General features: G+C 39.1%; 1 protein-coding gene across 10 annotated transcripts in view; it reads right to left on the minus strand.

Moving 5' to 3' along the window:
• The window catches only part of RAPGEF2 (Rap guanine nucleotide exchange factor 2), a 157223-nt gene that overhangs the window by 37164 nt on the left and 93514 nt on the right, over window positions 1–26545 (minus strand). For all 10 annotated transcript variants that reach the window (XM_077299989.1, XM_077299986.1, XM_077299987.1 and 7 more), the window contains 3 exons: window positions 12052–12183; window positions 2656–2833; window positions 561–697 (listed from right to left, as the gene is read on the minus strand). In XM_077299989.1, coding sequence (XP_077156104.1) covers window positions 561–697; window positions 2656–2833; window positions 12052–12183 — 447 coding nt within the window. The remainder of the gene's footprint in view (window positions 1–560; window positions 698–2655; window positions 2834–12051; window positions 12184–26545) is intronic.

The following is a 26545-nucleotide window of genomic DNA, read 5'->3' on the forward strand; positions in this document are numbered from 1 at the left end:
ACATCTGCATGGTATACCAAAGAAACAGAAGTTCTACAGGACCTTCTAGCAATAATTGTATTTTAATTTCAATTGATTGGACACTGGGAAGTTAAAAATGAACTTTTCACTAGAGATAGGCATGAACTGGGCCACGAGCCAAATTTCATTGTGGATTTGGCCGAGTTCATGCCCTCCAAACAGAGATTCAGGAAGGTGACTTTCCCAAATATTTCTTTGAATTTTGTTCAGTTCAGTTCAGTTAATGATGAGTTCACGGGGGTGGAGGGGGGTGAGCAAAATCGAGTGGCCTAAATTGTTCCGTTTGTTTTTGTTTTTGTTTTTGTTTTGTTCTGGAACACCTTGAACCCTTAACTAAACTTTTCTGGTTTGTGTCTATTCCTACTTTTTACAGTTGTAGTATATAGAAGAACAGAAACATCAATATCATAGCACAGTATATTCAACATTAAACATACTGCTTTCCCAGTTATTTTTAAATAACATTTTTTCCTAAGCAATCTTTACTTCAGAGCATCAGAAAGAAATATTGCACCTTTCCAGGAGTACTACCTACTTACCTCTTCCCCGTCATTTAGAACTATGGTCCCTGCCCTTTCTACGACTGCAAACACCATCACAGCACAGAGTTCTCTTCTCACTGACATTGTCATATTGGCAAAAGCTGGCAACTGATGCATGAATTCTAAGAGTTGTTCTAAAAGGAAAGAAAACCATCACAATAACACACACACATCCCTCTCAAACCAACAAGCAGAGTTCCCAAATATCAGTTAATGACTGTTGAGTAAAAAACTCAGTTGTGAAGCATATGAAATTTCAAGAAGTATTAACATTTTAAAAGGCCATTTAAAATAAGTGAGTTAACAAATGTAGGCAGTGTATCCCAAATGCTATATATGAATATTTTAATGCTGTATCTCTTTGAGACACTAGAGCTCCTCCCCCATACAAAAACATTTCTTTTAAAAATTAACTGTACCTACAGCCCTTTTATAGCCCTATCTACACCTCTTCTGATACACTTTTGGAACAATGTAGCATTTTATAGATGTTCTGACTTTTAGTATTTGACAATGTTATATATTTTTATGATCTATCATTGTATATTATCTGTCATTGTATGCTTCTCATAATTCTGGTATACACAGAAAGCCAAAAACGTCAGAAATACTATTCATAAATTAATAAAATTTATGAACTAATAATAAGCCAATTAAAATCTCAAAACAGCCATCACTTACTAATTCCATTTGTGTTATCTGTTGAGTTTATTGATAAAAATCAGTTTGTACTACTTTGCGATTGTACAATCACCAACACGGTTTCAGAGCTGTACTGTGTCAAGAACAATCATATCAAACATTCCACAGGAAAATCATGCCTGAATTTTAAATGCAATTCAATGTTTGAAATCAGGTGAATTCCTGGTTATAATCCTAGAAGCACAGCTATGTTAATCTGTAGCAGCAAGATGTAGAAGGAATGCAAAGTATTAATTATTGTTAGTCTTCAATGTGCCACTGGACTCCTGCTTCCTTGTGTTTGAAATCAGTATACACATTTGCAGATAACAGTGGCATTCTGAGTATCTGACAGCATCCCAGGTGTTGCACTCTGACCTAGTAATGCAAGCTCATCTACCTTGATGCAAGTATTTAAACATGATTTTCTATGCTGCTACAGATCAACATGGCTTCCTACTTTTTTTGTCTGAAGCAACCCATTTTCCTTAATATCCTGATCTTATTCCAGTAGAAACGAGCCATTGTGACAATTTCATTTGAGATCTATTTGAGAAGGCTTATATGGACCTTCCCTTGTCTCTGATTTAGAAATTGCAATTTGTCCAAATCGCAGCAGTTCAAGCTTTTACCAGGATTCCTTGGAGGGCTTACATCTGGCTGATCCTCTACCAGCTGAGTAGACTTCCAGTGGAATTCCAAATCAAATTCAAGGTGTTCGCCTTGATCTTTATAGCCTTACGTGGGCCATGCCCGGTGTATCAAAGGGACTGCCTCCCCAAATATACCCCCCAAAGAGCATTTACACAACCGCTTGGTGGTTCCCGGCCCCAAGGAAGTGTACCTGGTCTTCACCAGAGCTAGGCCTTTTTGGCCCTGGCGCCCACCTGGCAGGATGAGCTATCAGAGGAAGTTAGGGCCCTGTCAGAGCCTGCTGAATTCTACAGGATATGCAAGATAAAGCTCTTCCACCAGGCATTTGGTTGAGACCAGAGCAACAGTTAACATCTAATCTGGCCTCCTCTTGTCTTCCCTTTCCTTCCTATGTACTCAGGGAGGGGCCCAGAAGCTGACAATACGTAGTTGCTGGCTGCTGGAATTTAGGGTCTTCAAACGGACTTGTTGTTTTAACTGTTAATTTTATTGTTATTTGTTTATGAATTTTAGTGTATTCAATGCTGGTCATGTTGTTCACTGTCCTGAGATGGCAACCACTGAGCAGGGTGGTATAAAATCAAATAAATAAATATTTCATTGTTAGGTTTTTGCTGTACTTCTATAATTCAAGGTGTCAATTCAATTTACTTAGTTAAGTTTTAGAAAAGAAAACATGAACAAATTCTGACTCCCACTAGATGCACAAGGAAGTGATCTTCCCTCATTCCTTCACCATGGCTTTCATGGTGCTTACCGATATCATCATCTGTCCTGTCTATTGGATCTTTTTCCAGGCAATCCCTAACAATATCCCTGCTCATCAGTGGGTCTGATGCCCTCTCAATATCCTCTTCATCGTCATCATCTTCAGAGTCCACTGCTGTCTCCGGTAATCCACTCAAGTCCATATCACCAGCTTCACTTTCTGTAGCCTGAGAAATATAAAACATATATAGAGAATAAAGCAGAGTCTTCCAATTCTATTTATTATAACTACTTACGAAGAACCTCTTGTGGCGCAGAGTGGTAAGGCAGCAGAAATGCAGTCTGAAGTGCATGAGGCTGGGAGTTCAATCCCAGCAGCCAGCTCAAGGTGGACTCAGTCTTCCATCCTTCCAAGGTCGGTAAAATGAGTACCCAGCTTGCTGGGGGGTAAACAGTAATGACTGGGGAAGGCACTGGCAAACCACCCTGTATTGAGTCTGCCATGAAAACGCTAGAGGGCGTTACCCAGTGCTTACACAGGGGAGACCTTTACCTTTACCTTTATAACTACTTACAGCATACAAATTATTGGATAAGGCTGCATATCAATGGGGATGTACTTCCATTCAACTACCAGACTGAACAAGATGTATTGTGTACCTATTTCTTAGGGCAGCAGACAGATCACAATCATCACACTGTTTCTTAACCTACCTAAACACCATATTTTGTCCCTGCTTGTGTATTTTTCCAAATGAGATGAGCTTTGCTATTAATTCCCTACTAAAAAGGCATTCCAAATCTCTAACAATTATGCTTCAGTAATAATGAACTGCCCTTTCTTTTCTTTTTTTTTCTTTTAGCTTGTTCTTAGGTGAAATAATATTCTGATAGTTGATATAGGGATAGGGTTAGAGTTAGGGTTAATGCTCTTTATTTGAAGTGCTCTAATTTTCTTTCTGAAGGAGAAGTAACTGGTTTATAGTTGTTTAAAAAGATTAAACAAGGGAGTAGATAGATTCATGAAAAGAAGGCCCATCAATAACTATTAACCATGGGGACTAAAGGGAACCTCTGTATTCAGGGTCACCAAGCCTAAATGCCAGTGGTAGCAAGCAATCTCAAGAGAAGACCTTGGCTTCTGTGCACTGTTGGTTGGCCCTCTAAACTAATCAGCCACTATATGAGACACCATGCTGAACTAAAGAGACCACCGTTCTGATCCAGCGCTGCTCTCCCTATGTTCATATAGACAATTCCCCAATCTTCTTGTTCCTGTATGTACTTTTGGATTTGAAGAAGAACTAGTGGGCACTAGTTCTGTAACAACTAGTGTTACAGAAAAGATGATGGTGGTGGTGCAAGGGATACCTAGCCACAAAATTGGGAACTGAAGTCAAGCATCTGCTGCCAATCGAGGTAGTTCTTTCAGAATATGTGTTTCATGCAGACACAATGCTGGTGCCTCCTAGATTCTTCTGAAGCAATTTCTACTCTGGTGAGTATCATTGCTGGCCCTTGCCCAGCTGGGACTCCAGTGCTCAGCCCGGGGAAATTCCCACCCTCAATTTAATTCATTGGCTAACTGGCACAGCCTACAGAAACCAAGGCAAAGAGGAAAAAAACAGAGTCATCTGGGAATAGCCAAGGTCTGGGCACTGCAGGGGACAGTGTGCCACAGGGGCCCCAATGGCATGGAAGCCTGACTCAGCAGGAAGCACAGTACCTAGGATCTTGGCAGAGACAGGGCATAACACTGATATTGTGGCAGCAGAGCACCAGAGACCAGTGGGCCCCACCCTGTGGGAAGGGTGGGGCCCACACTGCAAATAGGAAGCAGCTGAAGCATTGTAGGCAGCAAGGGCATTTTGGGTGGGTTGAGTCCAACTCAATCCAAGGGCTAGGCAGGACTGGGGGTGGGATAACATGGAGCCTTTGTAGCCAGGAGGTATGTCCAATGGGAAATGGTGGAAGATTGAGACTGGGAGCAGGGAGGTAGATAAAAGGAAGGTTCCAGACACAAGCCAGGGAGGAGAAAAGCCAGTGTGATCTCTCAGTGTTGGAGTAGGGAGCCAGTGAGAGAAGAGAAAGGACCCAGGGTGCTGGAAACTCCTTTCCTCTCTATTTTAGGCTTAAGGAATCACCTGCGCAGGAATTAAGACAATAGAAGGCACTGGCACAGTAAGTGGGCAGGCTGGGCACAACAGGGTAGGTAGAAGAAAACGAGGACTGGCTTTTGTCTTTGATAAAAAAAAATGTTTTTGGGGGGGCGAGGGGGAAGAAAGTAGGCACAAGAAAACACAGGTGTGCGCCATAGTGCCCACAGGGCCCACACTGAGGTGCAATTATTATCCTTATTTTGACACACCTGAATTCAATTTAGTGGTAATTTTATTTCACATTTGCAAAACAAGCAAAGGAACTGCACCTAAAGACCAGAGATAGCTATGTATATAAATTTTACATTACTTTCTTTTTAAGTCCAATGTCAGATCTGTGCCACGGTCAGATCACTGCTTGCTGAAGAAGATGATTACGATACCTAACTATCTGCCATGGCCTGTTAGGAAGGCCTGTCCCTGGACCTGGGTACTTTTCAGAGCCTGGACAGTGAAACAAGGTTCTTATTTCAGCCTAGATTGCTGGGTTCATCTTCTCACACCATGGCTTTTAAAATAATTCAATTTATAGGTTGTCAGTTGTAGCCAATCACACATTTCCAAGGCCTATGATACTTAAGCTCTCTTATAAAGGAGAGTGTTCCTTTTTCCAGAACCAGACACAAAGAGTGGCAGTGGGGGAGACTCTGTCACACCCCTTCAGATTCCCAGGGGTACCACAGGGCGCAATACTCTCCCCCATGTTATTTAACCTCTTCATGCGTCCTCTAGGACAGCTGGTCCGGAGTTTGGGCTGGGTTGCCATCAATATACAGATGTCACCCATCCTCATGGATGACCATCCTGGATACATTTGACAGATGTTTGGAAACCATTGCTTAGAGCAGAACCACCTGAAACTCAACCCCTCTAAGACGAAGGTCCTGTGGCTGAGCAGGAAAGGGGCAAGACAGGAAGCACATCTCTCCACCTTTGCAGGGGCATAACTTAACATCTCACCCACAGCAAGGAATTTGCGGCTGATTCTGTATGGCTCCATTTCAATGGAGGCCCAGGTCACAAGGTTAGCTCACATGGCATTCTACCACCTTTGCCAAGCGAGGCTACTCGCCCCCTACCTGCCCCTATACAGTCTGGCCACAGTGATCCATGTGATGGTCACCTCTAGCGCAAACTTCTGTAACTCACTCTATGCTAACCTACACTTGTCCTTGACTTGGAAACTCTAGCTGGTACAGAATGCAGCTGCACTGGTTACCAGTAATGGCCCAGATCAAGTTCAAGGTCTTGGTTTTGACCTTTAAGGTCATTTGCAGCTTGGGCCCTACCTACCTGAGGGACCGTTTGTCTCATGCCCCCCACAGGGCTCTTCACTCTGCAAGTACTAATTGGCTTGTGGTCCCTGGCCCCAGAGAGATATCTCTGGCCTTGATCAGGGCCACAGCCTTTTTGGTCCTGGCCCTGACCTGGTGAAATGAGCTCCCTGCTAAGGCCCTGATAGAGTTGCCAAAGTTCCACAGGGGCTATAAAAGGCAGGCAATAAGTAGTAGTAGTAGTGGTGGTGGTGGTGGTGGTGGTGGTGATCTCTGCCATTTTCTCCTGTTCACTAAACCTCATGAAATATTGTTGCTGATGGTCAATAAACTCTCTGGAACAGTATAAGAGATTAAGTGGATGTCTCTAGTACAAAGGGGGACACATTTGTATAAATTTTCTTTGTATAAAAGTTTTTTAGAAAACTTAAGTGCCCTTAAATGTCTACATGGCTGGTTATACCCCCATGGCTTGGATCCTACAAACCCCAAGAGAAGACAGATCTGCCCAATGTTCCCTTCCTCTCTCACCTGGGATTGCAGGACTCATGAGGAGTACAAAATGTACGGATCTGAAGACTAATTTAAAAAGGAAAGGTGATTACATCACCTGTCTCTCATTATGACATGCATGTGCTTCCTCCACCTAGAATTGTCATCAATGGAAGTTCTAAATGGCTGAATGCACATACAATGTACCAGACTTTGGAGAGGTGTTTATTTAGATAGAAAAGTTTCCTCTGACCTTAGATTTTCCCCTAGTGGTTGGATTATATCAGCATGTTGATTGGATAAGCTTTTGACAGGCTGATCACTCATTACTTCTTTTTAACAATTTTATGATCCAATGGTCTGGATAAAACCAGTATTAAAAATAAACCTTATATTTTTATACTTGCACAGAAGCCACTGCTGTCAGAAATTCAGCCACAGTCAAAGCAATACCAGGATCAGTATCAACTAGCAAAGAAGTCACAGAAATAAGGGAAACCTTGGAAATGATCACCTATTATATTCATACACATCTCTCAGAGGGTAGATCAACACAGAATTAAAGAAAGCATGAGATAAAGTTTCAGTTGCCCCAGATAACATTACTGTCAAAACATGTGGAAGCTAAGAGTCAGAAGGAGTGTGCTTTAGTGGTTCAAAGAGTTTCTATCGGACTATTCAGGGGGCTATGGATGGAGACTTTCAGCTTATTGGTATTTACCTACCAGAGTTCAACAGAGTTAGCCACCATGCAAATATCACATTAGTTGACAATTCATTCCAGAGTTCATTTTTTAAATGCTTTATGACCTGGAGTATATGTAGTTGTAGCATTACAGCAAGTAGTTCAGAACAGCTATAGCCTGGGGCATATATGTTTAACCCAATATGTATCCATGTGGCAGCTGCACTCTTACACCTCTCCAGGTAGATAAGAACAGCTGCTATGGCCTTCTTTTGGGCATGCCAAGACAACCACTTCTCAGAAAATTGTAAATCGTGCAAGGTAGAGCTGTTTAAGATAGTCTTCTTTGAATGATATTGAAATTCTTTTAGAATGTAATTGATAGCATACTAAATGACCATAAAAACATGGTGAAGGTTCTGGATTTGTTTCTCAAAAATTCAGCACAGGCTTGAGACTAACAGAGTGAAATATGTCTTCACATTGAGGTTGTTTTTACATTATGGTTTTGCTGAACTTTACTTTCAACAAGTCACATCTCACAAGCATAATGCCAGATACTAGTGGTATACCTTTTCAACAGAAGAATTGAAAAAAATAAGGACTGTTGTCATTATTTACTGTCTGGCTTTAAACAAAATCATATAATTTGTGGAGATTACCCCTGACTTTAAAGATAAAGAATGAAAAACAATTAAGGATTGATAATGAAGTTGGGTACCACTAAAATAGTTTAGTTTATGGAACAAGGAAGGAGATGATTGTTTATCCTGTCCTTGAAAAAATATTAATGAAAATATATTAGACAAACATTCAAAAAGCCAACATGCTCATACAAATAGTTCATCTAGAAGGACAAATATTTCATTTTTTAAAAAGAAATTCATGTCTTAAATGGATTTCTCTTTCATGTATAGCACATGAAACACAAATTTAGAAACAACATGAATATTTAAACAGGACTACTTCCAGATTATTGCCTAAAGCGTCTCAAGATCCAGCTTCATGTTTTATTCAAATCAAAGGTTTACGAATGTATTTTCATTGTGAACTGGTGTTCTTAAAAGCTGCACTTTTAAATATTGGTAATAATTAAATCTAAAAATTGATTGTCTGGACATTATAAATATAAATAAGGTGTGTATCTAATAGTTTCGACTTCATAATCAAGCATGGTAAACAATGAAGTCTGGGTGTAATCTTCAAATGACCAGGTAAGAAAAATAAATTTTAAACATAAGGAATGCACAATATATATTAAAAATAACTCCAATGATGTAAACAACAGTTTTATAATTTACAGGTATGTTGGGGGTTTTTAAGAGGAGGGTCCTACACAGACACTGACAATGCTCTTCAATTTTGAGAAGGAAAAGAAGTACAAACATTCTCACAAAGATAACTATAAAAGTCTCATTTCCCACAAGTTCTTAAATGCCAATAAGACTCCACTAGAATGATAATAATTCTCATAAACATCTGCAATGCAGTAGGTAACATACTTTTCATGTTTAAAATGTATTCTTAAAGTAATTTACTAAAATGCAACACTTGACCTAGAAAACATACTGCACTGCAGACAAGTTGCTAAAAACCAATGCTTTACCATGTATCTTTCAAATCAATCATATGAAATAAGCAACTGCAATAACTTCATTATAATGTAATAAGACTCACAATTCTGAGCACTTTTTTTAAAAAAATGATGTGTTGTTCAGGTTTTATATTTTGTTAATTTTTGACACACAAGCCTAAAAACAAATTTTTTTAATCAGAGGTCTCATTATGTGAAAATCAGGATAATATCAAGACGCAACAAGGCTATGAACTAAAAAGTATTTAAAATAAAATAGTCAAGTCAGAGAAACTTGTAATCTAATTTTTAAAGAAATTTATAAAATAAATGAATAAAGAAAATTTATTTATTGATATTTCAATACAAGACACTAAATTCTTAAACCTCTTCTGAATTGTTGTCTATTATTTTATGAAATTTTTAATGAAACCAAATTATATTGATTGGCAAATTCCCAAATGCTAGTGACGGGTAAATATAACTGGAATTCTGACTCAGTTTTAATTACAGAGGAAATCTACTCAAGGACTGAGCAACACAGTATTCAACAGATATATCAGAAATAACACAAAACAGATGGCCACAATAGTTCTGCATAATTTATCATGTGATTAAGAACATTTGCATACCATTTTAAAACGAATTGCTAGTATCCTCAAATAAATAGTCCATTGAATCTCAGTTACAAGACCACAGGATAAGACTCAAAATACTTTAAACTCGCTATTTCTAGTCAATATTTGTTTTGCTTCCAAAATATTTTCATTTTTAACTCAAAACCTATTGTTCCCACAAGTTTTTAAAATTGTAAATGAAATTTAAGTAATCCAGTAAGAACATTTATCAATCTCCAGGTATCTCATTTAAATTGTTCCACCAAGTTCACCACCCACCCACTTCAAACTTTCCCTGAACTCAGAGCCTCAAGATTTGCCTGATTCATTTTAATTCTTCAGTCTTCTATAAATCTCCACTGATTGGCCTAGAGACATCCAACTACGGTAGAGTCGGGATTCAAACCACTGTCTCCCAGATCCTAGACATCACTACATGATACTAGAGCAAGCCACTGCTCAAAAGGAGGTATGCATTCAACTAAACTGGGCCAAAAATATACCCAATTTAAGCCAGTTACAGATTCTCTGATCTGATTGGCTACTGGTATAGCCAAGCCTGAATAAAAGCCACTTCTTTCAGATTTTAATCAGGGATATTCAGCTATACCAATCAGCTGGGGAGGTGGGAGGTGAGAATTGCAACAGGAACCAGCCCCAGCTAAGCTGGCAGGGAGGTCTTAGTTCCTGCTGCCCCAGCTGATCCTCTCAGGGCTGTGTGCGATGATGAGAGACTTCCCCAGCATACATAAATCCTGGGGACTTCTCCTGTGGCCCGGTTTAAATTTTCTGGATTGAATTTCATATACACACCAGCTAGTGGATATTTGTATAAGATGGACAAAGCAGCTCTTTATTAAAAGATGTGAAGTCCCAGAAAAATATAGGCAGGAAATATAGGGAGGCCCCTCCCACTACCATCTACACTCATAGAAAAATCTGAAGCAACAGTATAATTGAGTCTGATTGTGAACATCATATTATGGTGCTATGGAAGTTTGTTCAAATTCTTATTGTTTACTTACTGTTTAAAAAATGGTATGCATTCAAGCCAAGCTGTTCTATTGTACGATGCTGAGACAGTTCCAATGTAAACTGCCCTGAGCTGAGGGAGGGCAGTGTATAAACATAATTAATTAATTAATTAAATGCTGTAAAATTATTTTTTTCCTCAGGGAACAGTTTGTGAAAAAGTGTCATGTGGCCAAAAGGAAGTGTTCATTGCTTGTGGTGTTTCTAGTTTCAGTGGAAGAAGCAAAGGAGGAAGTTCTTTGTGTCAGTTCAGTTGTATGAATTATGTCTGTTTCTATATCTAGAGTTCTGTGATCTCATTCTGTCACATATGGGGGGGTGACTGAAGGCAGTCTAGAATTTTCAGCTAGTTTAAACATTTGCTTTCAACATTTATATGGTGTTATAGGGCAGAAGTCCATTTAACCAATATGCAAACAACCATCTAGAGTTGTGCAAAAAAAATAAAAATAATAGAACCCAATCCGTTGAGTACAGAGAACAGGCTTTGGGATAAAATACCAATAGCATTAAATCCATACATATAGTTGTATGGACTATAGAAATATACAGCATTCATTATTACTTATTCCACAAGAAGCTTCCTTCCAACTAATGTAACAAATAATGTTTGCTTAGGTTGTCTCTAGTACCACAAATCATGTGAATTCGTGTTAGTGTAAAATTGGGATAGCGATTTTTAAAGGTTCACTGTATCTGAAGAAAGACTGACAACTAGACTGCTCAATTCTGTTGTAATTTAGTGTCTAATAAGGTCAGTGAACTAGATGTTACCCCTGAAGGATAGTAACCATGACATGAAAGAAGCAACAAAATAACTTGTGTACAAGTAGTTTCCAGAATGCCTGGGTATGTAAGGTTCTAGAGTGGTAATTGTATTCTTAATCTAAATTCTAGTCTGAATAATTTGAAAAATCTGCATTAAGTTACAGTATGTAGTCATGACAAATTAAAACAACAGAAGTACATTTATGTTATCATAAACAAAGAATCTTATCACATTCTATTTCCTGAACAAGGTTCAGCCTGTGCATCAGTAAATATGTTAACTTTTGTATTTTGTTCAGTTTAATTTTGGTTAATAGTTTGCTTTAAAAACCATATAAAACATTATGGTAACAGTTAAACAACTTGTGAATTTACACAGATTTTAGTCTAATAGAGAATATAAGAAAAAAGAATGGATATAACGTTTATACATATAAGGTGATGCATAGTATGTGTCTTGGTGCTCACCACCAGCATATTATTCAAACTTCTACCAAATAACTACTGACCAAAAGCAGAGAAAAGTACTTCCTGTATTAAATAACTAGGAAAGTCTCAAAATTACTATAGCTTATAAAACAGCATTTGACTCCTAAGATTATGGTAACATTTCCAAATAAACTGAAATAAAGCTGTTCATTTTCAAAACAAAACTTCACATAAGCATCTGAAGACGAAATGGGAAGTACAAATTTGCATTTGGGTAGATGACTCTGGAATTATGTACAACAGGGGCATATAACTATAGTGATCAAAGGCAATACACACTGGATATAATATAGCCATTTCTACTTGTCATCATTATGAAAACTCATTTTTAAAACTTAGTAGAGCAATTATCATACCTGGTAGATATCAGAAAGACTGCTGCTTCCAGAGTCACTAGTGATGCTACATCCTGAATGACTAGATGAAACGTGGGTCACCTGTGGGTGGAGACTGTCAGCAAGGTGCAGTTTTGTGAAATCTGCAGGAAGCTGTAGATTGGAGCAGAAAAGATAGTTAAAATGGTATTAAGATACACAAGTCCAATAACATTTAAATGATTAACAGCACACAACAATCTGCCAATACTAACACCACACAACATTTATTAAGGAAAACATGACATTTTGAGGATGTAGCACAGAAGATTTACACTTTTATGTTTGTGAGAAACACAAAAATCAAGTGATACTTGACTTACGATTACCTCATAGAGTTTGCAAAGCAAGAGATGCTCAGAGGTGATTTGCCATTAATTCCCTCTGTGCCTCAACCCTGGTATTTCATGGAGGTCTCCCATCCAAATACTAGCCAGGATTGACACTGCTTAATCTCGGAGATCTGACAAGATCAGGCTAGCCTGGTTTATCCAGGTCAGAAATAAGGTGTTAATTTAAACCCAACAAAATAAGCATTATTGAAAACAATCCCTTAAATGTCCACTCAGAATTAATTCCCATTGGAATCATGCAGAACTCAATGGGAACTACCATAAGTATGACTAGAATTGCAGCTGTTGACTTCTGCCAGTACACCATTGGATTATTTGTTGGTTCCAGCACTCAATTTCTACTTGAATTAGAGCTCTTGCAGAATCTTATGCAATAAGTTTTACACATAATCTTGTGCAGGCAGGATGGCAGTGAGTCTGCCATTTGGTTGGTACAAAAGCAATTTAGTTTGCTCATGAAAATGAAAATAACTTTCAAAAGTAATGAATTATTATGAAGTTTAAATACATCAAGTAAACATGCGATTAAATATAAAGCTCTTATCTTGGTTTTAAACTATAATGTCTGCAGGTTTGCCTTCCAGATGAACTTTAACAGAGAAAAGGTTGCATATCATCATTTGGAGAACAGCATTAAATATGGCGATACCTGAAGTGACAGCAAGTAGCCATCAGCAACAGCTCGCTCTTATGCCTTTGCTAACATAAAGAAAGGGGTAGCCTGCCACATGTGGCATTCTACAATACCTTACAATGGTCTATAAACTGAAAATATGTGACTAGCTGCCATGTCAGCTCTTTCAAAGCTCACAGATAACAACACAAACCATTTCACTGTCAATATTAATACTCTTGGCCTTACTGGTCAGAATACTGATTTCTATATATAAAAATAAGATTGATCATTCTCTGTTCCCCTTCCAAAGATTATTTTTATTAATTACAAAATTAATTCCGGTTTCCTCCATCTTTGTTCCCTTTTCCCTCCAATGTCAAAGGAGGTTCTTAAAATCAATTATGAAATCAGAAGATGTTTAACTGATCAGGTAACTGTCTAGCTTGCTCCCTCTAAAAAGCAGTTCACTCCCTCCTCCCACCCATGCACACACTAAGGTTTTTAAGGCAGAGGAATTTTACTGCTCTAATCTGAATATGAAGCAGCCCTGGTGCATTCATACCCTTCCCTAACACCAGGAACCTACTTTTCAGTTTCCACATGTAACTGCTAAAGAAGACCACTGCTCTTCTCTTAGCGAATTAGTTACCTGCACAGTGTAAGAGAGCTTTACATATCAGCTAGCATTGGTTTTACACATCTACATGGCTCACTCTAATGTAGGTTTAAAATAGACTAAAGTATACTTGGTAAGTAAATGCAAAATGTCTCCATATACATAAATCATCCCACACACGTCCCACTCACTTTCTATGCTTAATGCTATACAAGAGGTAGAAAGAGTAACACTGAGTACATTTTATTTTTTAGTACAAAGATATTCAACATGAGCTGGTGCATCTGTATTTGTCAGATATATTCAGGTATCTAGAACAATATCTGGTCTTCCAAAACACTAATAATCAGGTCTCAAGAAATTTCAGAAATATTTGGGCATATTCAGGGTTAACATTCTAAGGCTCTCAGGCCTGTTTTTCTTCAATTATACAGGATTTCTGGGCAACTGGAAAAAGGGTAATCACTAGAACTGTCTGCCCAGTCACAGCCCTTCATGGCTCTCTTCTCATGGGAAAAAAAAGTAGGCCAGCAGCTTGACTCCATTTTAGCAAACTGACTTTAGTGTTTCCATTTCTGTGTCAGTGTCCAACCAGGTCTGGCTAGCTTCCTTGGCAGAGGCTTTCCAAGTCAGTGGGCTTGAATTCTATGGTTTGACAATGGTTCTGATGCTGGGACTTGCTTCAATTAGTTTCGCTTAAATCGTTTGGTTTGACACTGGTTGAGTTGTGCTTGCCACACTGGTCAGTGGGATTCACTGGTTTACTGCTGTTTCTCTTTTTGCATGTGGAGACTTTTGACCAGTGGTTGCTTTGGCAATTGTCTCCTTTGGCCTGGAGAAAACATGCAATATCTTCCACTATAGGAAACCACAGAGTCAAGTAGGATGCCTGGGAACACCTTGTTCTGGGTCCCAGAGAATTATAACACTATATCCAAATTGTCTTAAGTAGACAGGCAAGTTTAAGTTCTGGCAATTTTGGAGGCATTAGCTTGGGAAAGAGCCACTTTATTTACCTTTCCCCAGAAAGAGTCCCGTATAAGGAATTTTGGAACTTTTTTAAAAAGAGAGAGCCAAGCCTTGGTTGCTGGCAAGAATGAGTTGCCTTCCCTCAAGCGCCCTTGCAGGAAGATACCAGCATGTCCCAAGGAGGGAAAGATTGTGTCAGTGTTCTACGAACTGTCCCGATTCAACCTCACATATTATTTTAGATTGTGAACTTCATGTGAGTCTTCGCAGAAAACTTCTGGCTCCTCTACTTTGTCCCAGAGGTCTAGTAAATGATGAAGCTTCACTCCAGTTTCTGCTTAATGATCTTTCTGCAGAGACCACATTGTGTGTAGCTGAATTTTTAATGGCTGTTTATCGAGCTAGAATTAAGATGTTTTAATCAGCTGATTTTACTGTATTTTAGTCTATAATATTAGCTTATTTTACTCTATTATATATATATAAAAAGAGAGAGTCCAAATTCCAAAACAGTATAGGAATCCAAATAAGAATACCAATATGGATAACTTTCCCTACATCTACTTGTATAGGTCCTACTATAGGCTGAAATTTAACATTTTGACTATACAAATGTACAATGAATTACTCTCGCAGATTTTATTTAGCATTTTCTTTGCACTGTAAAGACATGGTAGGAAAGGGAAGATCTTCCCTTGAGGAACTGGAAAATTATTTTGTTTTGTTTTTCTTTTAAAGTTCAAAGGCTCTAAATCCAGTAGTTAAAGCTGCATTTGCATTTTAAAATTTCTAAGATTAATACAGCTAAAACATCTGTATGGAAGAATATTTTTATAAAGCTGACAGACTGCTAAAATGTTGGTAAAATGTTTGATGCATCCCCAAAGCACTATAGATTCAATATTTTTTTTTTTTACCTATGACTTATCAGCTTCATTAGAAGTTCTGCTCCAGTTAACCATTCTTAACAGTTTGATAGGAGTAAGGATGCAGTAAGAGAGTAGCAAAGTAATTCTGGTACTTAATTATTTACAACGCAGAGAAAGATTAATCATGAAGTCCTAAAATGTTCTGTGATAAGCACTGTATATCTTTTAATTATTTCATTCTTTTGCCATTCAGTACTGCTGTTTGATATGTATAGATTTCTATCTGATCTTAAAATATTTTATTTACAATAAAAGTATCACAATAATAAACAGTGCTATTTGACAATTTTTTGCTTATTAAACAAAGCAAATTTCATTAAGTAATGGAAATGAGCACAGCCAACATAATTCCATTCCCAGAAAACATCCCATACTGGGCATGCAGTAAAAACATATTATATACTAGAAGCATGTTTCTCCAAAATGATGTGGAAAATGTAGATGTAAATATGAGCTTATATATATCACCAAATATTTAACAGTAATTCCAGAATGTTAAAATATTTTAGTATTTCAGTGAAAATGTGTAGGGATTAATCCAGCACACTGCTTACATGAAGAAAAGCATGAAAGGGAAGATAAAATGTTCTTATCCATCATTTCTGAATGACCTTATGAAGAATCAAGAAGACTGCTGACACTGCTCAACTAACTCCAGAGACAAATACTAAGTCATTTCAAGGTCTCATGGGAAATGATTAAAATAAATCTTTCACAATTCAGTTTCTAGAATGTTAATCCAAAGAATATATTAAATAACTGTTCAGTTCCACAATTTCAAAACACATTAAAAATGCCTCTTCTTTAGTTCACTTGACCGAAGTTTTAATCACCATTGAAGATAAAATTGTTACTTCTACCTTATATTTTAAAAACCTGCAATAAGGACTTGAGAGGAACCCTCTTTGATGTTAGTTTTAGGGTGTTCTAGTTGCTGACAAATGTGTTTCCCAATTTTTTTTTAATGTGGTAGGCATCCTGCCTGTAGCTACTCCACAAACTAACACTGCTCTGATTTCCAAGCCCAATAATGCTGGTGTGGATGAAGCAGCAGCTTTGGATCTTCTGTCATTATTGGAGAAGCACATGCTACAGTGGCTTCCATAAATTAAAAGTACTGGGAGAAAAGGCTTAATAATCCAAGTGGAATAAATGTTTGGCTCATGTTTCAATTCCAGGTAGAATTATCAGACCTATGGAGCACATCAAGTTTCTCTCTTATGTACAGTACACGAAAAAAGCAGCCTTTACCCTGGATATAAAGGTCAATATAATATAAAACATTGTGGCTGAGGTCTCTAAAATGCTTCTGGACACATAGTCATGTTTTTACTTGTTGCTCTGGCCCTTCTGCATGTGCACACCTTCTTTTCTAACATGTATGGTTTAGTATAGAAGCACTAAACAGGAATCTTAGAAAACTTCTCTTTAGATGCAAACTAAAGGCAAGTCTTAATTATAAAAGCACTGTGAAAAGTATAAACATTCTGGAATAACAGTATTCTACCTTCAGTTGAACAATAACAAGGCTAATAATAAAAAGTGGGGCTGTAACAGGAACTTGATATTCATCTTACACCCTACTACAAGGCAATTAATTTCATCAACAAATGAGACTTGGGGGGGGGGAATGTTAGCTGTATGCTTCAGTGATTTAAAATGGAACAGTCAATATATTTCATTACAGAATAATGAACTGAGGTCTACTTGATTTCATGTACAGACATGACACACAGACATATTCAACAAAGTGTTAAAACTTCTATAAACTTACAGACCATGCTGACCTCGCATTTATTTAAAACATTTCTATGTTGCCTTTCCACCCAAATAGGACCAATAAAAGAATGAACATCTAGACATCAAAACATTAAAGCAGCATTTAAAATAAAATATATATTTTATTTAAACAGTTCAATAAAAACATATAAGCATACAAACACACATAACAGCGCAACCAGAAAGAAGGGCAATAAGAGTTACTGGAGATATGACCCCTCCCCCCAGAAAACCCTCTTCACCTACTGGTGAAAGATGACAGGGAGACTGTTTCCAAAGTGAGAACATTACAGCTCCAGCTCCCATGCGGGAGCACAAATCCAGGTTGGACAAAGTGTGCCAGGCCAAATGCTCCCCCATGCAGGAGTAGGGAAGAGGCAGAACAACCTGTCCTGACTAAAACTCCAGCCTGCAGCCCAGCACGAAGTGCAGAAACAGTCAAAGACACACAAATATTTTCCTGGAGAGGGAATTCCAAAGCTTTGCCACCACAAGCAAGAAGGCCCTTATGGACCACCTTTCATATGTATATACCATGCATATTTGATCTAAGAATTAATTATGGGAATACACTTTCATCTTGGTGTGTAAATACAAATAAAAATGCTCATATGCTGCCTTCATTCAATTCCTACTTTCCTAACCAAGATTAATTTAACAACCACACCATTCAATAAATGTTACTTTCTACCCACATAACCACTATTATTAACCTCCCAAAACATACCAGAAGGACCTGTTCACAAATATACATTGTAAGGTATCATGACCTGATCAGCACTTGGAAGGAATATTCCAGGAAGACCCAAGTTTGGGGTAAAGGTAAAGGTATCCCCTGTGCAAGCACCGGGTCATGTCTGACCCTTGGGGTGACGCCCTCTAGCGTTTTCATGGCAGACTCAATATGGGGTGGTTTGCCAGTGCCTTCCCCAGTCATGACCCTTTTGGGATATACACACAGCAAATAAAATGGCTGTCATTCACACTAAATTTGCACTTGAATCATAGAGTTGGAAGGGGCCATACAGGCCATCTAGTTCAACCCCCTGCTCAACGCAGGATCAGCCCTAAGCATCCTAAAGCATCCAAGAAAAGTGTGTATCCAACCTTTGCTTGAAGACTGTCAGTGAGGGGGAGTTCACCACCTCCTTAGGCAGCCTATTCCACTGCTGAACTACTCTGACTGTGAACATTTTTTTCCTGATATCTAGCCTATATCGTTGTACTTGAAGTTTAAACTCATTACTGCGTGTCCTCTCCTCTGCAGCCAACAGAAACAGCATCCTGCCCTCCTCCAAGTGACAACCTTTCAAATACTTAAAGAGGGCTATCATGTCCCCTCTCAACCTCCTTTTCTCCAGGCTGAACATTCCCAAGTCCCTCAACCTATCTTCATAGGGCTTGGTCCCTTGGCCCCAGATTATCTTCGTCACTCTCCACTTGCCATCGGCTGAAGAAATGAATTCTTTACTCAACACACTTACCTAGAATAGTGAGAATGTATTAACCACTTCACATACATGACAATGTAGAGATAGCCTTTTACTACCAACCAATGCAATATAAGAGAAATATACCATTCACAAATTCAGATTTACATCTTTGTGCCACAATACAATGCAGCCTGTGCTTAAATCTCCATGGAGCTGTGGCATCTGAATATGCAGATCACAAAACTAACATTTGCTATGACTATCCAAGTCAGTTTTATACTTTGAGAGCAAAATTATTATTCATTGCTTTCCTATAAATCTTATCTCCTCAGTATTAAGATGAAGAAATATGTATTTTCTGGAAGTTGCTGGAGAAACCAAAATATGATGAAGTTACATTGTACAGTTAAAAATGCACATTGCACAGGTAAATGTTGTATACTTAAAATATCAAAGAATTTAGTGATCAACAAGAATACTATTTAAATGAGTTCTCACAGTCTCTAACAGCCTGCAATTGTAAAAGGAAGTGTCACAGCATACCAAGTAGCAACAGGTGAGGAGGCCTGTATTCCCTGCTTTCCACTCTGAATGAGGTGCAGGTAGCACGATTAGAACCACAAGGGAAAGTAAGATACTGGCATAACAGCTACCAGGCAGTAAAGCAGCACTCTTAATGAGCTCCACTGGGTACCCCATCTAGCTAGCCTTTGCTATTTAAGCATCCATTAACAATTAAGCATCATTTTAATAATAATAAGAAACAGGCAAGGATGTGATTAAGCTGGGCTCATTTTATATTCCCTAATTTTGGAGTAATTTTTTAAAGAGATCAGAACTACTTAGTGCCCCCCTTCTTTTAAAGACCTTGATTTCTTCATATTCTAAATTCAAATTAACTGCATTTTACGGGGGAGTACTTAATCTAGGTTTCAAGTTATACTAATGATATGAGATGGAGCTATCATCTCCATGGACAGGAGAACCCCCTTCCCCATGTGAGGATATAAGCCTCAACTATAGAGCTAGCCAGGATTTCCATATGAAGATGGACATTAAACACTGCCTACCTAAAAACCTGAAGCTTACAATATTAAAATTATTTTCACTTTTGAAAAGTCAAGGCAGTCCTAATTTGTGTGTGCGGGGGTAGGAGCTGAGTTTTTAAAGCAGTTGTGTGGACTTCATTAACTTGCATGACAAAAATGCAAATAAGGAGGAAATACCTCCTTGTTGACTTTTCAAGAACCCCAGAGGGCACGGAAATATACAACAGAGAGCTGAAAACAGGAAGTGCTATTGCAGACCAGATGCAATGGGAACATGTTTGAGGGTAAAAGCTGAATATGCTAGATCAGTAGAGACAACAAATAGGAAGGGATAAAGGATATATAACAGGGGAAAGAAAGAATGGGGAAATGGAACAACTCCTGCTTGACAGAAATTATCCTGCAACTGCCACCCCATGGACTGAAAAACCAATTGCTGACATTTCTCCAAGGAAGCACTGCAGCTGTTCCAAAGATACTACAGAAGCAGAAAAATGCCACAGTTCAAAATAAGAACCCATCCCAGGGTTCTTCAAGGCCATACATGGTCAGAGCTGGAGGGTCCGCTTGGCTGGCTATGTTCCCCAAAGGACATTAAGATCATCGTCCAACTCTAACAAGCTGGTAAACCTTGGCCCAAAAGAAGTTTGTCTGGCCTCAACCAGGGCCAGGGCCTTTTCAGTCCTGTCCCCAACCTGGAATAAATTCCTGGAAGAGTTATATACATTTTATGGGTTTAAGATGTCAGAAACCATCCCAACCCAGCATGATGTGAGGTGCAGTGTATAAATCAAATATTACATAAAGAAATAAATGGCTTATACATAACTGAACTCTTTGCCCTCATGTACCGTAAGGACTCAAAATGTTTGGAACTCAGTGTGACAGGTACTTTCTTGGAACCAAGGGGACCCATGCACCCTCTTACGGTTTTGGAGAACCACAACAGTTTAAAATTGAAAAGATTCCCTTCAGTTCAGTTTCACAGCCGTGAAATAAGTTTGTGGTGAGCAAGAAGACCATGGAGACCATTAAGGCTGGAATTTTATGTAACAATCATAGAATAATATAGTTGGAAAGGACCTCCTGGGTAATCTAGTCCAACCCCGTGCACTATGCAGGACATTCACAACCCCATCGCTCATCCTCTGTAACCAGCGACCCCCATGAACCTTCACAGAATCAGCCTCTCTGTCAGAGGGCTATCCAGCCTCTGTTTAAAAATTTCCAAAGATAGAGAACACCCACCACATCCCGGGGATGCCTGTTGCACTGAGAAACTGCTCTAACTGTCAGGAACTTCTTCTGAATGTTTAGATGGAATTTCTTTTGTATTAATTTCATCCTACTGGTTCCAGTCTGTCCCTCGGGGCAAGAGAGGCTAAACAGACCAATCTCCCCAACCTTTCTTGGTCTCCAAACTCTCACCATCTTTGTTGCCCTCCTCTGGATATGATCCAGTTTGTCTACATCCCTCTTCATCTGTGGGGCCCAAAACTGAACACAGCACTCCAAGTGAGGCCAAACCAGAGCAGAGTAAAGCAGAACCATCACCTCCTGTGATCTGGACATGATACTTGATTTGATACAGCCCAAAATCCCAGTTGCCTTTTAAGCCACCAAGTCACACTGCTGACTCATGGTCAATGTATGTTCTACTAAGACTCCTAGATCCTTTCACACATACTACTGCCAAGACAAGTCTCCCCCACCCTATGTTGGTGTAAATGGTTTTTCCTACCTAAATGCAGAACTTCACATTTTTCCCTATTGAATTTGATTTTATTTAGTTTAGCCCAGTTCTCGAGCCTATCAAGATCATCCTGTATTCTGATTCAGTTTTCTGTTGTGTTTGCTACCCCTCCCAGTTTAGTATCATCTGCAAATTTAATAAGTACCTCTTCTAATCCCTCATCCAAATCATTTATAAATTACGTTGAACAACACAGGACACAGGACACATCCCTGGGGCACTCCACTTGTCACTCTTCTCCAGGAGGATGCTGGACTATTTATAGGTACCCTTTGGGTAAGATTTGTCAACCAATTATCAATCCACCTGACAGAATTAGGACCCTTACCACATTTTACCAACGTGTCAACAAGAATATCATGTGGAACCTTATCAAAAGCTTTACTGAAATCCAGTAAAGATTTATTTATTTACAGGTTGGTTATAAAGCAGCAGCATAGGTATCCAGACAGCTAGAGGAAAAACTATCTGGCAGATACATTTAAGCTTCATAATGTGGTTTGAATCATCTTTAACATTTACCGATACAAGAAGGCATTCACTGACAAGCCAAGGTTTGATCCTTTCAACTACATGGACAAAGGATTCCACCACCTGGCGTTTCCCAAGAGCCAGAATAAATGTTGCCAGGTCTGCTCACAGGCCTCATAAGCTGTCCTCTGTGAGAGATGAAGTTAAACTACTCTACCAAGCTACCAGACACAGCTATCCTTTAAAGCAGGCTTTCTCGACTAAGGTATCATGAAACCCTGGGATTTCTTGACAGCCCAAGAAGGATTTCACGCATTGGGTGGGAGTTAATTAATTTTGTGTGTGTTTATGTGTATAAACTTATTAAACATTTATTGGGTGATATATAGTCAGCACAACACACACCCCTCACCTTCCAAAATGGCCAACGATAGGCCACAATGGGTTAGGAAGGGGACGGGCCCCAGGTGGGTGTAGACACAGCTATACTTCCCAATATATTCTGCATGATCGTGCCACTTCTGGGGTTTCTCAAAGTTTGTAGAATGTTTCAGGGGTTTCTCAATGGTAAAAGGTTAAGACTGCTTTAAAGTCCTTTGCTGAGGTAGACCCAAAACTCTCACTGTACTCTCCCTGAGACAGACCTGAACTAACTGTGCTTTCTTCTAGCATTCCACTATCTCTCTGAAATGTGAATGGATGCTGGAACAGCACTCCTATAGATTCAGGGAAGAAACAGCTAAGTGCCTGTTTTTCCCTCCAGGAATAGGATAGGCTCCTATCTATCACTGTCAGCTATTTTAATCAGATCTCAATTGTTCATTAATGAAAATGTTGAAGTAGCCGAAGTCGTGTAATTTTATTATCTAGATGATTACAGCAAACCACTTTACCCAGCCTTGTGATAGTAAAACTGCTCTTATTTGCCTTCTTTTACATTATTCTCAGCACTGGGGATTTGGGAGTCAAGTTGCCAATTTAGTAGGCTCAGGCAGGACTTACAAGCAGTAGTAGTTCAACCTGCCAAGAGCAACAGACTCCTTTAACTTACGAGTTGGGATACTGCTGTTATCACAGTACCATGTAGGATTTTATTGGCTCCTTGTGTCACCCGATTTGGCTGGCCCATCTACAGGAACAGTGTTGCAAGTGGCATACCAGGGAGGTAGGGTGCAGTCCACCCAGGGTGCACCTCGAGGAAGGCCTTTGAAGGGGACCCTCGAGAACAGCATCATTCAGCAACCTTTCTCTCTCTTGATTTCTTTCCATTTCCCACATGCTTCTCATGTATTTATGACTCACCACCAATTCTTTCTCTATGTTCCACACCCCTCCAAGTCTTTAGTTTTACATCTTGGATGCTGGGGAAGTTTGCCTCCCAGTTCAAACCTGGATTTCTCAGGACCTAGTCCAACACTTCAAGTAAGCACTATTCCACACTGGCTCCCATGATGAAACAGTGTTTTGACATGATTATATATACAAAATTGTGTTGTTTAGAACCACTGTAAGATTGTTATTGTTGTATTTGACTATATTGTATGTTGATTTGTTCCATGTATCCCTCTATGATGTTGTATGTAACCTGCCCTGAGGCATATGGAAGGGCAGTATAGAAATCAAATCAATCAATAAAATAAAATATAAGAAACTTTTTACTGTCTTTTCTTTTCTGGCCACTGAACGCAAAATTTGGGTCCAGTGGCAACTTTAAGACCAACTTTGTTCTCCTGCTTCAGACCAGCATGGCTACCCACCTGAATCTATTTTCTGCCCATTATTATTATTATTTATCTTATTATTACTGAAAACAATTTAGTGGTATGCAGAAGGGGATATAACCTGGATAGCCTCAGCCTTGCCTGATCTGTTCAGATCTCAGAAGCTAAGAAGGCCAATGTGGAGGCAGACAACAGCAAACCACCTCCAAATGCCTCTTGACTTGAAAGCCCTATGGGGTTGCCATAAGTCAACTGTGACTTGATGGCCAAAATGGGGGGAGGGGTAGAATATTATCTGCTCTTGATACCAAATAGGATATGTACACCACTGAACCCTGCAAAAAAAATCTAAATAAATAAAATAAAATAAAGCAGCACAAATTAGGTTGAAAGTTCCCTTTGCTGTGGCCTTGGGACACAGTGAGTTAAGATATTTGGGTCAACTAAGTGGCTTTCAGTTACTAAAGAATATTTTAGAAGCAAGTGCTTCAGTGGCACCTTCAAGATCAACACAATTTTCAGGGTATAAGCTTTCAAGAGCCAAAGTTCCCTTCCACAGTTACTTTCAGCAGGTGCAAAATAGGCAACTCTTTCTGTTTATCATTCCTGGCATACTAATTTTTTTTCTTGGAAATATGTTTTTAATAAATCTCTTCCTCTAATCACCAGCTGTGAAAAAGCACTTCCTGCTTTCCAATAGAAAAGGGCAAAAGAAAGGAACACAAAAATGCTAATTTAAAATAGATTCATCAGATTCTTAAATATATTTCTAACCATACAGAGAATTGAGCCAGCCACTGGCTACACCACTACCTGCCAATGAAATCAAGCAGCAAATAATAGTGTCACATATGTTGTACACATAGGATGACTCTGCTCCAGGTCTTCCTATAAACAGAGAAAAAAAGAAATAGCACTGTGGAATAGAAAAGAAGAGTTGTTCCCAACACATTACTAGTGGCACGTGTCCCTGAAAATTAATTAATTTGTTTGTTTGTTTGTTCAAACAAACAAACATTCATTCATTCCACCATTCAAGACAACATGGGGACATATTAGTTGTTCTGAGATTTCATAGTGCAGAAGTTCCCTTAGAATGGTTAGTAGGGCCAGGAAACAGAGACAACTCTTCATATGATAGCTCATATACATACAGAGTTCAGCTACAGCTTGCCAAGATGGTATTGGATGCAGCTACATGTCTATAGGATAAAGCTCACACAGGACAGGGTGAAGATTCCTGTTCCACAACTCTTTCCACCTCGATGCTGCTGGGTCCAACGCTGACTAAAGCGGTGGCAATAATTTGTAAACATGGTATTTTGGTGGAAAATATTCCTGACTACCTTCTCATTTCATAGGTCCTTACTCAGCATCTCACTGTAAATCTTAAAGTAGCAATCAGCACCGGCCACTTCACACTCCACAACATCCTTAACATTGCTAAGAGCACAGAAGAAACTGGGAAGGGTAGAAGAAACTGTGAAGGCAGACATTTTTCGTAAAGCTGTTTTGATTTGCAGAGAGTCTGATCATACACCAGACTCCCTGCCAACAGGCTCCATCCCAGGCAAACCTGCAGTTGTGACAAATTATTGACTACAAAACTGTCACTTCAAACTCTGAACAATGCTGGGTACACATCAACATTGGGTGGGTGGCAGGGAAGCTGCTCCCATGGTGTCCCAGGCAAAGAGGGTGGGACCCACGAAAGTGGCACCTTATATAGGTACTGAAGGTCCCACCTTGCTTTTGACACTGTGTCCACTGCATTCTCACAGTGTGCAACTAGTGGGCCTCTGAGGCTGTCGCATTCACCTCCTAGCAAGCCCTCTGCTACATCAATGCCTGGCCACTGTAAGTCTCAGGCAAGTTTTTGTTGCAGGACAGCCATTGTTAATCTGGTCCTCAAACCCAGACTCATGTCTTCTTAGCAGCAGCTTCCCTTTTTATTTCAACCATGGCCCTTCTTTGACTATGCTCTTGTCCCTTTTCTATGATCCCCCCCCCCAACATGTTCAAGAAGTCACTGGACTTCGGAATATGTAATTATGAGTTAAGCTAAATTAACAAGACATAGATTAGTTTTTAATTACACAGCTTGAAGATGATTATAAGTAGGGATGGGCACAATTCTATGCACAAACAAAAAAACCCCACAAAAATTGGATGGGTTGTAACCTGCGACGATCCACCCTAAGCCTATTCAACCTTTACCTTGGTTCTGGGTTTGGCAGTTTGTGCTGGGGTTGAGCATGTCTACTGCATCATCAGCAAGAAGTTTCAGCGCTTCAGTTCCCTCCCCCCCCTTTCCAGTCCGTGACCATCCCTAATTAGGGGGATAGGTTACTTTGTATCATATTGCTAAGTAAACATTTGCTTTTTACTTTTTTGGTTTTCTTTATTTTCCATGTGTCACATTTCTTCATGAACTTATTTTGTATATATTTTGTATATGCTTTATGATATACAGCACCTAAATATCAACTTTTAGTCAATTTTTTCTATGTTCTTTACTAGCCAGTATTTGCCCCTCAACACAGTAAAAAGTACAGCAAGTGTAATTTCCAGATTAGCAGCCCATTTCTGCCCACTAGCTCATCTGGTACATTCATAGTCAGGCATTCCTGCTTAAGAGGCTAGTAGAGACGTTAAGCCCAGAAAATATGGGAGGGGCATTTTTTCCAATTAGAAAATTGGAAATATTGGGGAGTATTGGGGGGAGTATGGGGGAGCGGACTCTCCTAATATTTTGTCTTTTAGAATAAAATGCTTTTAAAGACGAGG

The sequence above is a fragment of the Paroedura picta genome, chromosome 10 (assembly GCF_049243985.1).
Source record: "Paroedura picta isolate Pp20150507F chromosome 10, Ppicta_v3.0, whole genome shotgun sequence".
Lineage (NCBI taxonomy): Eukaryota > Metazoa > Chordata > Lepidosauria > Squamata > Gekkonidae > Paroedura > Paroedura picta.